The sequence below is a fragment of the Neovison vison genome, chromosome 5 (genome assembly GCF_020171115.1).
Source record: "Neovison vison isolate M4711 chromosome 5, ASM_NN_V1, whole genome shotgun sequence".
Taxonomy (NCBI): Eukaryota; Metazoa; Chordata; class Mammalia; order Carnivora; family Mustelidae; genus Neogale; species Neogale vison.
Window position 1 is genome coordinate 29321150 of NC_058095.1, and position 15159 is coordinate 29336308.

Consider the following 15159-nt stretch of genomic DNA (forward strand, 5'->3'; position numbering starts at 1 on the left):
TCCTGAGAACTTTGATGGGCATTTTAATTAAATCGTGAAGAGCTCTTTGTCTCCTGAGAAGGAGGGTCAAAACCTCCCCCTTTCCTCCCCATCCCTCCATCTCCTACTACCTGCCCCCTGCCCTGACTGCTGAGGAATGTGGCCCATTCCCAGCAGGGTGCTGGGATGGCAGGACCCTGGTGATCTGGTTCCTTGTAAGATCCAGTCACTCCTCCCCCACCCCCTGCCCACCAAGCTCCTCTTCAGCAATACCGAATTCCTTAGAATTCCAGCCCAAGCCCGAGTTTTCAGGCCTCTATGGCTTTGCACATGCTGTAACCCTTTGCCTTGAACTCCCTTTCTCTCTGTCAACTCAGTGCATATGTTTTTCCAAACCCAGTCAATGATCTTTAAAAAAAAAAAACCCAAAATTTGATTACATTAAAATCTAACACTCAACAGTGTTAGTTAACACTAACATTAAAATCTAACACTTGGCTTTGCAAGAGGCACTTTTAAAAACATTTAAAAATTTTTTTATAAACATATAATGTATTATTAGCCGCAGGGGTACAGGTCTGTGAATCATCAGGCTTACACATTTCACAGCACTCACCATAGCACACACCCTCCCCAATGTCCATAACCCCACCACCCTCTCCCTAACCCCCACCCCCGGCAACCCACAAGAGGCGCTTTTAAGAACTTTTTGAAAAGACTGGGAGAACATACTTGCAAATCACATATCTGACAAAGGATTCATACCCAGGGCATATAAAGAATCCACGAACCCAACAGTAAGAAAACAAATGACAAAATTAAAAAATGGGACAAAGTCTTGAACAGATACTTCACCAAAGATGTGCAAATGGCAAATCAATGAATGGAAAGTTACTCAGCATCGTGGATCAGTAGGCGATATGCAAAACCACGATGAGACACCCCCACGCCCCTATCAGAATGGCTAAAAAAAACAAAAACCTGACAATACCAAGTGCTAGCCAGTATATGGTGTGACCACAGTGCTCATGCGTCATTAGTGGGCCTGTGATATACTACACCCATTCTGAGAAACAGTTCAGAGGTTTCTCAGACACTTAACACATGACATAGCCATTTCACTCCTAGGTATTCAATGCAGAGAAATGAAACTTACGTTCACCCAAAACCTGCACACAAATGTTTAAAGCAGCCCTTCTCATAATTGTAAAAAACTGGAATCGCTCAAATGAGTTTTCAGTGGGTGAATAGATTGATTCATCCACATGGAATATTCTTCAGCAACAAAACAACAAACTATCCATACTTAACTACGTGGATGGTTTTCAGAGGCATTATGCTGGGGGAAAGGAATCTGTCCCAAAATGTTATACAGGTGCCCTGTATAACATTTTGGGACAGATTCCGTTTTATATGACAATAATAAACTTTTTAAAATTTTAAATAATAAAAAATAAAAAAGTAAATAATAAAAAATATGACAGATTCCATTTATAAGACAGTTTAGAAAAAGCAAAACTATAGGGACAGAGAATATATCATTGGTTACCAGGGCTTATGCTAGTGATGTTTATGGGAATCTACACAAACGTTAAAACTCATAGACCTGTGGGGCGCCTGGTGGCTCCGTCAGTTAAGCGCCTGCCTTCGGCTCGGGTCATGATCTCAGGGTCCTGGGATAGAATCCCACATCAGGGGGCGCCTGGGTGGCTCAGTGGGTTGAGCCGCTGCCTTCGGCTCCGGTCATGATCTCGGGGTCCTGGGATCGAGTCCTGCATCGGGCTCTCTGCTTGGCGGGGAGCCTGCTTCCTCCTCTCTCTCTGCCTGCCTCTCTGCCTACTTGTGACCTCTCTCTGTCAAATAAATAAAAATCTAAAAAAAAAAAAAAAAGAATCCCACATCAGGCTGCCTCCTCTCCCTCTGCTCCTCCCCAGTGCTCATGCTCTGTCTCCTGCATTCTCTCTCTCTCTCTCGTGAATAAGTTAAAACAAATTTTTTTAAAGATTTTATTTATTTATTTGACACAGAGAGAGAGAGATCACAAGTAGGCAGAGAGGCAGGCAGAGAGAGAGGAGGAAGCAGGCTCCCCACAGAGCAGAGAGCCCGATGCGGAGCTCATGACCTGAGCCAAAGGCAGAGGCTTAACCCACTGAGCCACCCAGGCGCCCCTTCTTCTTCTTTTTTAAATAAGCAAATGCTCACATTAATCCTAATGCTAAATTACTTGTGTTCACATTAACATAGATATTTCTGTAAACCAAGAAAATCTGAACTAATATTACCCATTTTATTGATTGATTTATTTATCTTTTCACATTTTTATTTAAATTCTAGGTAGTTAACAGTGCAATGTTTTTTTAAAAAAGAGTTTTATTTATTCATTTGAGAGTGGAGAGAAGGAGCGCCAGTTGGGGTGGGGGATGGCGCAGAGGGAGAAGCAGACTCCCCGCTGAGCAGGGAGCCCAGACATGGGGTTGGATCCCAGGACCTGGGGATCATGACCTGAGCCGAAGGCAGACGCTAAACCAACTGAGCCCCCCAGACGCCACCCATTCAGAGCAATACTGGTTTCAGGATTGGGGTTCAGTGATTCATCCCTTACATCCAACACCCAGTGCTCACAGCGACACGTGCCCTCCTTCATTGCCATCCTTCCACAGGAATTTCGGCCAAGTTCTGCTTCCCCAGCACCCGGGAAAATGCAGTATCGGGATACTTTGCGCTGTGATGCCTTAGCATAGTCTAGCTCCCCTTCTTCCTCAAACACAGGTGAAAGGGTTGCTTTCTCTCTCTCTCTCTCTCTCTTTTTTTTTTTTTACCTTGGAACAGGAGACTCCCTCAGTAAAGCAGCAGCCCCTCCCACAGGTTTCAGGGAAATAAGAGTTTATTGTAGAATTCTCTGGGCAATAAGGAAGCTGGGAGATGGACCGCAGGTCCTGGTGTCAAGCAGCCTGGGTGGTAGTTCCACACCCCAGGCTCATCTGCCCCCGGGGCCTGGGCTCTCTCTGCATTGTCTGGCTGGGGCCATGTGTCTCCCACTCCCTCACCTCTGAGCACCGCTCACTGTGGCTTTGGCCCTTGTCCTGTCCACCCCCAATCTCTCTTCTCTCTGGGGGTCTTTTAGACATCTACCCTGCTATCAACCACTGCTCCTCTGTCCTGGGGAGAGGGGCCCACCCTCGTCCAGTAACTGGGATGGGTCAGCTGATACCTAGCAAGGAGACCCAGGCCCAGAAAACCTTCCAGAAGTGGCCAAGCCAGGGCAGATGTCCTGATGCTTCCAGAAGAAGTCTCTCTAGCTCGGGGTTAAGTTCTCACGACACAATAATTATTATGGAATTGTAAATGACACAAGGGCTGGAAGCATAGTGGCCATCACAAAGTTGCCCGTGTTTCTCTGCATTTTCTCTGACTCTCTCAATACACCGCCCACTCTGGTTTCCCTTCTGATAAAACAGAAAGCATGTATTCTCCTTTCACCCAAAACACACACCTTTCCCTTTGCAAGGAGGGTCCCTGAGGTCATCTGGCAACTTACACAGCAGCCTCTGCGGGGTCCTCCATAATTCTCCTGCTTCCAGGGGTCAGGCAGCTGTGGCTGCCACCCTCTAGTAGTTTCAGCAATTTATTTTATCCTTCTCCTCTTTTTCTCCCGAATTTTTAACTGCCCCAACCACCAAGTTACTTGGGAGACCCAGAAACTGTTCACGGAGAGCTGGCCCTACAGTGGGATACAACAGTAAATACAGGTCATTGCTCTTATAATGCCCCACTCCTGAGCCCTGGGGCAGATGCAGCTACTTTTTCCTACTGAGCCTTAAAATCCTCCACACTACAGGGCTCTGAGTAGCCATTACTTGTCTATTAAGGTTGGTCCTGGAATCCGGGAAACTCTTCTGTGAGGTTTGCCCGTGGAGCCCTGGTTGAGTTCGATCCAGCGTTTCTCAGCCCCACCCATCCTGGTCTGCCCACTCCCTCCCAGGGAGGAGGCCCTAAGCAGGAGGCTCCGGGATCTGGCAAATAGGAGTGCTCCATGTTACAAGTGGCTGGGAAGAAATCCCCGCTCGAGGCCAGTGCTTAATCCTCCTGGGAATGTCTGCAACTCCCACCCCCTCAGTGACCACCCGGCCCCTGCTGCAGTTTCCAGCCATAGATGAACCTCTCTGCAGGCTTTCTCCCTCCCGCACTTCCACTGCCCCCTCTTCTCCAGCTCTTTTCCAGTAGTTACTGAATGAAGCAATATCGACACACATATTGGACAGACTTCTGAGAAAACAGTCTGGAAACAGGAAACACCCACCGTGGGCTGCTCCCTGTTTGGGCCATTTATGGGCATTCCCACCAGCTGGGCTCATTATTTCCACTTCACAGAAGAGGAAACTGAGGCCTAGAGGGGTGCCAGAGATTGCCCCATCTGGAGCCTCTCCATGGGCTTCGGTGAGTCCAAGCCCCCTGCATGCTTGGAACCACCCAGAACTGAGGCAGAATGGGTGTCTGGAGCCACAGTATAGGGCAGGCTGTGGTTTGCTGTGTCTCCATTTGGTGCAGGCCTCAGTGACTGGAGAAGCAGAGCTCATAGCTCAGAAACTGGCATTCACTTCTACATGTCCGTCCATGCATCCATCGGTCTATCCATCCATCTGTCCATCCATCCATCCATCCATCCATCCATTCATCCATCCATCAGTCCATCCAGCCATCCAAAAGCCATTGGCAACTGCACACCCACTTGGAAGCTGTGATAAAAAAGACAGACAATGACAAATGTTGGCAAAGATGTGGAGAAATCAGAACCCTCACACACTGCCGGTGGGGTTATACAACGAAGCAGCTGCTTTGGAAAACAGTCTGGCAGGTCCTCAGAAAGTTAAACATAAAGAAAAAATGCTAAGACCCAGAAATCCCACTCCTGAGTATACGCCCAAGAGAACTGAAAACATCTGTTCCCACAAAAACCTGTACACAAATGTTCATAGCAACATTATTCATAATGTCCACACAGTAGAAGTAATCCAAATGGCCAGCAAATGATGAATGGATTAAAGAAAATTAGTATGTCCATACGACAGAATATATATCCTACATAATGATGAGTAAACCTTGACAATGTTATGCTAAGTGAAATAAGCCAGACACAAAAGGCTGTATATTGCATGATTCCACTTGAATGCAATGTCCAGAATAAGTAAATCCATCGAGACAAAAGGCAGATGAGTGGTTGCCTAGGGCCAGGGAGCAGGAGAAAATGGGCAATGACTGCTAATGGGTTATAGGGTTTCTTTATGGGGTGATGGAAATGATCTGGAATTGGATAGTGGTGACAGTTGCACATCCTTGTGAATAGACTAAAAACCACTGAATGGCACAGATTTAAAAGGTGACTTTTATGGCATGTGAATTATATCTTAATAAAAAATTTTTATTAAGTACCTACTATATGTCAGGTACAGGGCTCCTGCCACAGAGATGTGTGAGATGTGGCCTTGGCTTTGGAGAGCTTGTGTCGAGTAAAGGAGACAGATGATTGACCCACAATTAAAAGAGTGGGATCCATGTTGGGTTAAATAGGAATCCCAGGAAGCTTGGGGATGGAGGGTTGAGGGAACTTTCTAGAGATGACAGTGCAATGAAGTAAAACAGATTCTGAATGGGATAGAGTTAGCCCGGGGCCAGCAGGGGTTTGGAAGGGGGGAGAAAGGTGGGAATGGGGAGCCATTTGGAAGGACAGTCCAGGCAGAGAATACAGCCACTGATGGGGAGCTCCTGAAGAGGCTGGAAAGGCCCTGAGTTACCAGAATGATGTAGCAGAGACGCAGGTATTGGGTGCTGAAGGCCCTATTTCCCTCTGACAGTAAAGCAGGTGTCTCTTTTGTAAGCTCAGGCAGGAGGAAACAAAGCATTCCTTTATCAGTCTCTTCTAATAGTCTCCTCCATCCCGATCTGTATACACAGAGAACACACTGCCTGCTCTCCCTGCCCCACTCCCCTGCCCCGCTCCCCTGCCCACATGGAAAGTACAGAGAAGTATGAAGGAGAAAATAGCTATTGCTCATATTTCCACCACTGTTAATATTTTAGTGTTTTTTTCCCGGTGCCTTTATTTGATGTGGTGGGGATCATTGGGCCCTATCATCCAATGTTTTTCTATTGATACCATAAGTTTTATACCTTGTCATAAAAAATTCTTGGGGGCAGCTGGGTGGCTCAGTTAGTTGAGCTTCTGCCTTTGGCTCATGATCTTAGGGTTCTGGAATCGAGCCCCGCATCAGGCTCTCTGCTCAGCGAGGAGCCTGCTTCCTCCTCTTTCTCTGCCTGCCTCTCTGCCTACTTGTGATCTCTCTCTGGCAAATAAATAAATAAAATCTTTTTAAAAATTCTTAATATGCTTCTTGTATTTGACTATATTTATGGTCCACCCTAAAGCTGGACCCTAAAGCTGGACCAGCATGCTTTTCTTCAGTGATGACCATCTTATATGCAGTGATGCTCTGAACATCTTTGTGGCCAGAGTCCAGAGTGAGAGGTGCTGGTTATTGTCCTGCTTTTTGGTGGGTGGTCTGCTCAGGAAGGGGATTCTCCCAAGAGCACCAGAGACAAGACGTTCATGAAGTCGGTGAGTGTCCGAAAACCCGGCTCTCTGACCTGTAAAGGCTCCCGAGAATCACCATTGAAAAAAACAGAGGCCAAGGGGGCTCACATGGCCCAACCAAAAATGGACAACTTTTCAGGGAATGATCTAAGAAGGCGTGGATTGGAAGGCATTTGGAACTTCTTCTTGGATCAGCATCTGACATCCTTAGAGGCTGAAGTTGGGGAGAAAGTGACCAGACATTTCTCTTCCTCCCCCATTTGACCTAGCCCTCCCCCACCTGCAGCACGCCATCTCTCATTCCTGGGCACCCTGTGAATTCTAGCTGCCAGCATCTGCCTCTCTGGGCCTAAGGGCTTTTCCAGAACTGAGGAAGGCCACTTCACCCACAGCACGCCTTGGGGAGTTAAATCCCCCCTGGGAACAGGTGCAAGCCGTGATGCTCCGGGATTGCTGGGCAAACAGCTAGCAGCCTTGCCCCCTACTCACCCCCCCACCCCACCCCATGGCACCATTCTAGGGCTTGGGCTCTACCTTGCATCCTCTGTTTCCCTGGGGGGTTAAACTCCAGTTGCCCATTGTGGGAAGTGGCTTAATAGTGCACCCTTGATGGCCACCAGCCCTTCCCCATTTGCCTACTGATGTCCCTTGCATGTTCCAAATACACTACTTGCAACCAAATCCTTGCCTCTCAAAGTACCATACCTCAAGGGCTTCCTGGATGTCACTGTATGTATTAATCCTCAACTCAGGAAGCAGCATGGAAGGGCAGAGAAAAAAGAATGTTCTGGGGGGCGCATCAGCAAGGAATGTGACCCTTAGAGAAAATTCCTGGCTGGACCACCTCTGCAAGCTGGTCAGGTCCTGACCCACTGTGCTGGTCGGGCCACCTGGCATGAGTCACATTCCAGGGACTCAGCGAGCAAAGTCATCCACCGTCTGAGCCACCTTAGGTCTGTCCATCCCAGGCGACCACCTGGGCATTTCCAACAAAATTCCCTCTGGTTCTGTCATCTCCAAGTCATTCAAGGTGGTACACAGCCACGGAGCCCTCGTCAGAGGCTGGAATTGGTGTGACTGACGCCCTCCAGTGGTCAGTCGACAAATAGCATGGGGCTCTGGGGCTGGGGGCCTATTAGAGATTTGACGCCTTAGGGTATCAAGTTTAGGATACCTAAACTTGATAGGACACATGACTTGCAGTGAGTCGCGTATGCGCACGCACACACACACACACACACACACACACACAATTGCTGAGAATTCGAACTTGCAATGCCTTCTGGTATATTTTCCTTGTAGTTGTGTTCTAACTTCATCATTCTTGTCACACCTGCATACCATCTCTACTATTCTTTGCTTAAATATTTTTTCTTAAAATGACTCATTTTTTAACTTTAAAAAAATGTATTTCTAAAATAACTTTTTATCATATTCCACAAGTAGAAAACCAGTAAATGGTCACAGACAGTAATCACATCAATAAAAACTATTAACAGAAAAAAGCGTTATTCCAGGTACCACCCCGAACACCCTCTGGATTGCCTTAGGTACCTTGACCACAGCTGGGGAGACCTGTCATTGGACTCAAGTTTACCCAGATGTGGACCTTGCCTTTAACATAATCAGCAAGGACATCTACTGAGCACCTACTGTGTACAGAGTGCTGAGGTTATAAGACACTCAAGGGAGCTACATCTGAAAGGGGGCTAGAACCAGCAAACCTGGTGAGGAGGAGGACGAGGAGAAGGGCCTAGAGGAGAGCAAAGGAGGTCAGGAGGCTTCTGGACTGGAAGAAGGTGTGAGTCAGGACTAACGGCTGTGAGACTCGGGAATGAGATATTCTTGGCCTCAGCTTCCCCATCTGCTAGGAAGGGAACTATGTGTCTCTTGGGTGCCTGGCATTTTGAAGACAGGATCTCATTTTATCCTCAGGAAAAACCGTACAAAGAAGCTCTCACTGCAGCCAAAGAACCTGAGGCTGGGGGCTTGGCCAAGTTCACCTTGCTGAGCCAGGAGCGGAACAGAGTCCAGTCTGGCCTCACAGCCACATGCGCACAGCACTGGGACAGGAAGCCCGACTGCCGCAGGGCTGCAGAAACATCATCCCCCACACTTGCCCGAGGCAGCCTGGTCCCTCTGAAGCTGGGGGTGCTGCTTACAAATCGTCCTGGCCACCTGGACAGCAGGTGACATGACCTCCCTTTCAAGCACTCTTCCTCACCATGACAATCACGTGCTGACAGTCAGCTACTTGCTTTATTCCTGCTGGTGTCCCAGGGAGCTGGAGCTTCCTGGACATGGTAGGCATTGCCTGGGTCTGGAGAGGTACAGCATCTCCACTGAGGGAACAGACGTCATCGCTCTTGCTTAGAAGCAATAGAGGTTGAGGCTTTTCCTCTGGCCTGGGATGCCCTCCTTGTCCCCTCACCCCATCTCAGGCCTTCGTCCTTCCAACACCCTCCCGCCTGAAGGATGACAACCCTGTTGAACCCCCACTGCCCCTGGAGGCCCCATACCCTCAGCATCTGAGCAGCACAGCCCAGGGCTCTGTGCATTACTGGGGTTAGCAGAGCATCCCCCAAGGGATGGCTCCCTGGCTCCAGCGCAGGGAGGATGCAGGACTGCATTTCTAGCTGTCCAGTTTGGCGGGAGTGGGGGGTCTGGAGGGGAGGGGCAATAGGAAAGGAAGGGAGGGAGAATCTTAAGCAGGTTCTACAGTCTGGCTACCCAATTTTGATCCATGGCCCCTGAGACAGTGGGCCACCTCTTTGAGCCTCAATGCCCCACCTGTAAAATGGAAACAATGACATTTTCATTGCCGGGTTGCCACAAGGTTGAGTTGGACACTGTGCACACAGACCATAAATCCTCCATGCAAGTCAATGTTGGACCACCTACTATACACCACAGATATTCAGAGATAAGCGTGACAGAGTCCTCCAGTCCCAGTAGTGCTTAGGGCAAGAGAAGGAGGAGAGAGCCCTCCATCTCTTATTATTACACATATTCTGGGAGAGAGGAGGACAAGGGCCATGTCTTTGGGATCACAACTTTGCTCACCATCATGCTGAGTCCTACCCAAAGGCACCCCGTAAACATATGGCAAAGGAAGAACCTGCCTTCTGACAGTTCCGGGTTCAAATCCCAGCTCTGCCCCCTCCTCCCTGGGTAACTCAGGGCAGTCACTTTCCCTCGTTAAACTGCAGATTCTTCCTTTGTAAATCGGAGATACAAGTAACTCCCTCAAAGATCTGTTGGAAGGATTCCCTGGGGCTTCTGTGAAGCAGGGACATGCGGCAGGGACTCCTCCACCCCTTCCTGGGGGCCCCAGCACCTGCCTTGTATTGCACAGAGCTGGAAGCAGACGCCACTATGTGGGGAGAGCACTCAACACCAGGTAATCCTCAGTTCTTACCTTGGCCTCAGTTTCCCACTCCCTTCCTGTTACTTGCTCTCCTTGCCCCTGGGGTGAGCCCACAGGCAGCCACGAGGGCAGGTAGAGAAGGGCACACACAAGGTGGGGAGTCATCTGGACTCAGCAAGACCTTGGTCTCAGGCCTAGGCCCAGCCTGAGCTCTGCCTTTTACAAGCTGAGTGACACTGGGCTGGTGGCTCAACCTTTCTGTGCTTCTGTTTCCTTCCTTGTCAGGGAGGCTTGGAGAAAGTACCTTCTTTGCAGAGGGCTGTTGGAGCTGTTGACTGAGATGATGATGAGTGGAACGCTTGGGACCTGGTTATAGTTGTATAGTCTGTGGTAGCCAGATGCTTATCCTGGGAGCTCTTATGGGTGTGTGTGTTGGGGGGAGAAGATGCCAACAGAGGCAGTGGGGTGTGGTGCAGGAGCCTTGCTCCCTCAGAGCTCTGTTTTTCCTGGTTCTGCCCTTTGCAGGGACTCACATCTGGAGAAGGTGCAGAGGGGGACCCTGGCCTGCGAGATGGAACTCGAGGATTTTAGCCTCACCACTCGCCTACCTGTGCAACCACTCAACTTCACTGAGCCTCAATTTCCCCATCTACAAAATGGGGCTAGTCATAACAGTCACCTCTATGGGCTGTGGTCTGGATTAAACGGTTGACGCATGGAAGCACCTTGCTTAGGAAGTGTGCTCTCTGAATATTATTTTTGTAGAAAGAGCTTCAAGGTGGCTGCCTCCCAAGGCCCAGCTGAAGCTGACCCAGCTCCACAACCTGGCCCGGGACCAGACATCCGTGGATGGGAACTCGGTCCTGGGATGATGAGGCCAAGAAATTCCAGGGCTGGTTGCTCTAGGCCTGGTGCCTGAGACAATGTGCTGGTAATGGGGGGGGGGGGTTCTCTGCAGGGGCCTCAGGATCTCCACCCCCGCCCTCCTCGGGGCCCACCTGGCCTCACCTGCCCTTCAGGTGCTCTTTGATTTCCCTCAGCAGCCTTCACCTGCATCGTCCATCATCAGAAGAGGCCCAGGAATGTGGCCTGATGGGTGAACAGGGCCAAGGGCAGGCCCCCAAAGCCATCGGATATGCAGAGAGGGAAATCCATGACACCTTCAGGCCGGGGCCAGCCCTAGACCCCACGTGCAGACAGGGCCCACCATGTGGTCCAGCTCAGAGGTTCCTCGCTGTGTGACCCTGCTGAATCTCTTAACCTCTCTGTGCGTCACCAACCTGACTGCTATTTTTTTAAAGATATTTATTTATTTATTCGAAAGACAGAGATCACAAGTAGGCAGAGAGGCAGGCAGAGAGGAGGAAGCAGGCTCCCTGCTGAGCAGAGAACCCGATGTGGGGCTCGATCCCAGGACCCTGAGATCATGACCTGAGCCGAAGGCAGAGGCTTTAACCGACTGAGCTACCCAGGCGCCCCAACTTGACTGCTACTTTTGACTCCCTTCCTTGCTGTTGAACTAAGAGAGTATTGGGATAATGGTGATGGTGCATATACGAAGCATTAGGAATATACTACAAACTGCTGACATGTATACTTGAAAATAGTGGAAAGGGTGATTCTCCCAACCCCCAGGGTGAGTTTTATCCCAATAAAAATTAAATGAATTCAATGTTACAGAGAGAAAGAGAACTGGGAATTTATGTTGGGGGTGGGTGCTGACCCTCTGAGGAAGGGCACTCTGGAGGAGAGGTCAGGTCACCTGCTTGCTCTTTGTCAAAAGGCAAATTGTTACTCTCTGATCCACAGATTTTTGCCTGGCTGCCTTTTTGTTCCCTAGTGCAGAGCATTTTCTTGGTTCTCATCCCCTCATGTTACTCTTGGCCGCCGTTGGTGGTGTGAGAAGTCAGGCCTGGATAGGCGAGGTGGCTTTTCTGAGGTCAAATACCTGCTCAGTCATGGGGCTGTCACTGGAACCCAGGACCTTTCAGACCCATCACAGCCACCTCCTCAAAGCCCCTGCTTGGGTCAAACAGTGAATGATTGCTGGCCCAAGCCCTGCCATGGGCCAAGGACATGATGGGCTTGCACCTGCTGGATGAGAGCAGGCCCCAAGGTGATATGGAGCCTCGACGCTCAGGCTGGTAACAGGAGCAGGATGCAAAGGAACGGGGGACAAATGGCTCCTGTTCTCCCCCTGCACCAGGACCTCCAGAGGCCACTCATAGCCTCAGTTAGAGGGAATAGAGCTTAGAGTGAGGCAAACTCCTAATCATCCCTCAAAACCCTGTCCTGGTGTCCTCTCCCCTGCAAACCTTCTCTCAGCAATGTAGACTCAGCTACTTCAACCATGCCATCCCTCTATCACTGCAGGCATCACACTGTACCAGAATTATCCATCATTCTCTCTAAGCTTTGCATTCCTTGAGCCCAAGGACTTAGGGTCTTTCCTCAAGCAGATTGGTTTCCCTGAACAGAACCAGCTAAAGCGTGAAAGAAAGATGGCTTTGATATGCTGAAACTCACTGCAGTCTAGTCCTATTTTCCATTCACTCACTCACTCCTGCATTCATTCATTCAACAAAGATCTTTGAGCTTCTCTTCATATCTTTTTTTGTGACTCAGTTTATCTTACACAAATTCGATCCATTATAATGCTGCATTTAAGTTGGGATAGGCGGGAAAGAGATGGATGGCTGGCCACAGTGACATGTTAGGATGGTGAGATCGTGGTGAGTGATTCATGCCATGCAGAAATACTGTATTTGAAGTATTTTAATAAGTGGAATTATAAGAAAGGATAATTTCCCATGGAATAAATTATAAAAGAATTGATTCTACCTGCCGTCTTCCCGTAGCTGAAGGGTGAGACATCAGCGACACCAACATCTGAGCGGTGTCCCTTTGCCAGCAGCTTTCCCTCCCCTCCCCAAACCACAAACTGAATATTTCAGTGACCTGACTGGAACACTGGCATCACCCAGCCCCACCGGACTTCTGTAACCTGGGCATTTTCCAGCATGTTCCATGCTGTCAGTACTCCCCAGCTTCCTGGACTCCTGCCACCAACTGGAAAACTGAGAGGCTAGACAGGAATTAACCAGAGAATTCCCTGCTGAGAGATAAGAGGACCCAGATGCTGAAAGCCAGGCGAATGTGGCTTAGCTAAATGAAACCTGGCTCCATGATGACTCCTGTATCAGATCCCCCGCTCCCCAGCCACCCCACCCCGGACAAGCTGCTGCCATGAACCTGAGACCAGGAAGCAGTGGTTTACCAAGGATGCCCTGCACGGAGTGATGTAACCATGGGGTCAGGTCACCCACAGGCCAGGAGCCCCAGCCATAAATTAGCTAACTGTACACTCAGCCGGGGACACTCCCTTTGGAAACAACAAAAAGGGACCTTTATGCAAAAACGGATCCCTGGATGACACGGGGTGGGTATAAATACATCTGAGCTGCCAGTGTGCTCATAACTTTGCTGTCAGTTGAGTCTGGGACTCTCGGGCCTCAGAGGACTCAGCATCGCTGGTCTGAGACCTCTCTGCCACCGTTGGTGAGAGGACCGGCTTGGAGGTGGTTCCAAAGGCATCAAGGTCCAAGTCTCTCCCGTGGGCTTGTCCACCCTCTGGTAGAGACAGAGCAGTCAACTGCGGGGTAAGTTGTCTTCATTCTGGGGAATCTTCTGCTTCGAGAGGGTTTGGCTTCTTCCTGTTTGGGAAGGCCCTGAAAACCATGGGAATTTTCTGCCTGCAGAGATAAACGGGCGGAAAATCTAAGAAAGGCCCATGGGAGGTTGGGCCATTTGAAAAGAGCATCTGGCTCAGATATCTTTCCTGCAAACTTTGCTACATTGCAAGGAAAACTTTTTTGGAAAATTCAGATTAGAGAATGGGGAGGAATCCACTAAGAATTTTTATCCGGATTATCCTTATAAGGGGCACCTCTCCCCTGGCAAACAAATTGTGTGAAGGTGAATAAGTCCATTTTACAGATGAAGGAATGAGTCTCAGATAAATAAGTTGATCCAGGTCATGTAGCTAGTAGAGCCAGGACTTGAACCCAGGTTTTGGGGGGCCTCTAAGATTCTTCTATGGGCCACATCACACACTGCCTCCCAGGGCAGAGGGTTTTGCCATTGGGAAGGTATGCTGGAGGCAAGCCCAGACCAGCCTGGGCCTCTACTTTGATGTCCCTTTTTTGCCTTGTTTAAAGAAGATGGTCTCAAATGTTGAGAGTTGAGTGCATTTTTTTCACAAACAATTCCACAAACAATCTCACAAACAAATACCCTTCTCCCCACCCACCCACCGGATTAAAAAGGCCGCAGACCGTATGGTGGACAACAGTTGTAAAATCTTAAAAGAAAGGCAGCTACAACTTGAGTGTGCTCTCCAATGACACGTGTAACATGACAGTTGCTAATTAGACTGCTGGGAATGACCTTGCAGGACCGGGCAAAGACATCCACGTTTCAACGCAAGTGGGCTCCTCTCCAGTTGCCCGGGGTTGAGGAGGGGGGCAGCAGGTCTCATTAAGGAGGCTCAAAGTGTACGTGCTTTGTCCTCATTCAGCTATGGGGTTCAGTGTCTTTCCTTTAGATTGTTATGTGGCTTTGTGGAACTAAAAACTATGTCCGTGGACCCCCAAATCCAACCTTCAGATAGGAACAGAGATTGTCAACAGGGATGAAGTGGGTGTGTAAGACTGTGTATGTCAGCTTTTGTACTGATTCTGTAGTAAACTACGCATATGGAGGAGGCCGGCTTCTGCAAACTCTTCCCAACCTTCTGATCCATCTCCTTCCCCTTGGTCAGCCCCACCGTGAAGAACCTCAGAGTTTAAATCCAGACAAGTGGCCAGCTTTGCAAAGCCATAGAGATGGCCTGTCCCTGGCAGTTTCTGTTCAAGGCCAAATCCTTCCGGTTCAACTTGACGGAGGAAACAGACATCAACAACAATGTGGGGAAAGCCAGCCGGGCCCCCTCCAGGTAAGCTTTGGCCTCCTGCCACCTGCTGCTTGTCCACCACGCACCCCCCCCCCCGCCCCGGGGTCCCATTCCCTGCTCTGCGCCAACCACTCAGAATTCCTCTCCCTGCCCCTGGCTTCTCACTGGAGATCCGTTCTCAAGAATGACTTCTTGGATGTCCCTTGGAGTTTAGGGCAGCCACTCTTTCGTGGACACCTCATTGTGCCTGACACTATGTGGAGAAGGAAGGGA

The 15159-nt window shown here is 49.4% G+C and overlaps 1 protein-coding gene across 1 annotated transcript in view; it reads left to right on the forward strand.

Annotated features, from left to right (window-relative positions):
* Window positions 1–14818: 14818 nt before the first annotated feature.
* The window catches only part of NOS2 (nitric oxide synthase 2), a 38769-nt gene continuing 38428 nt past the window's right edge, over window positions 14819–15159 (forward strand). The window contains exon 1 of the mRNA XM_044250476.1: window positions 14819–14928. Within this exon, the coding sequence (XP_044106411.1) occupies window positions 14819–14928 (110 nt within the window). The remainder of the gene's footprint in view (window positions 14929–15159) is intronic.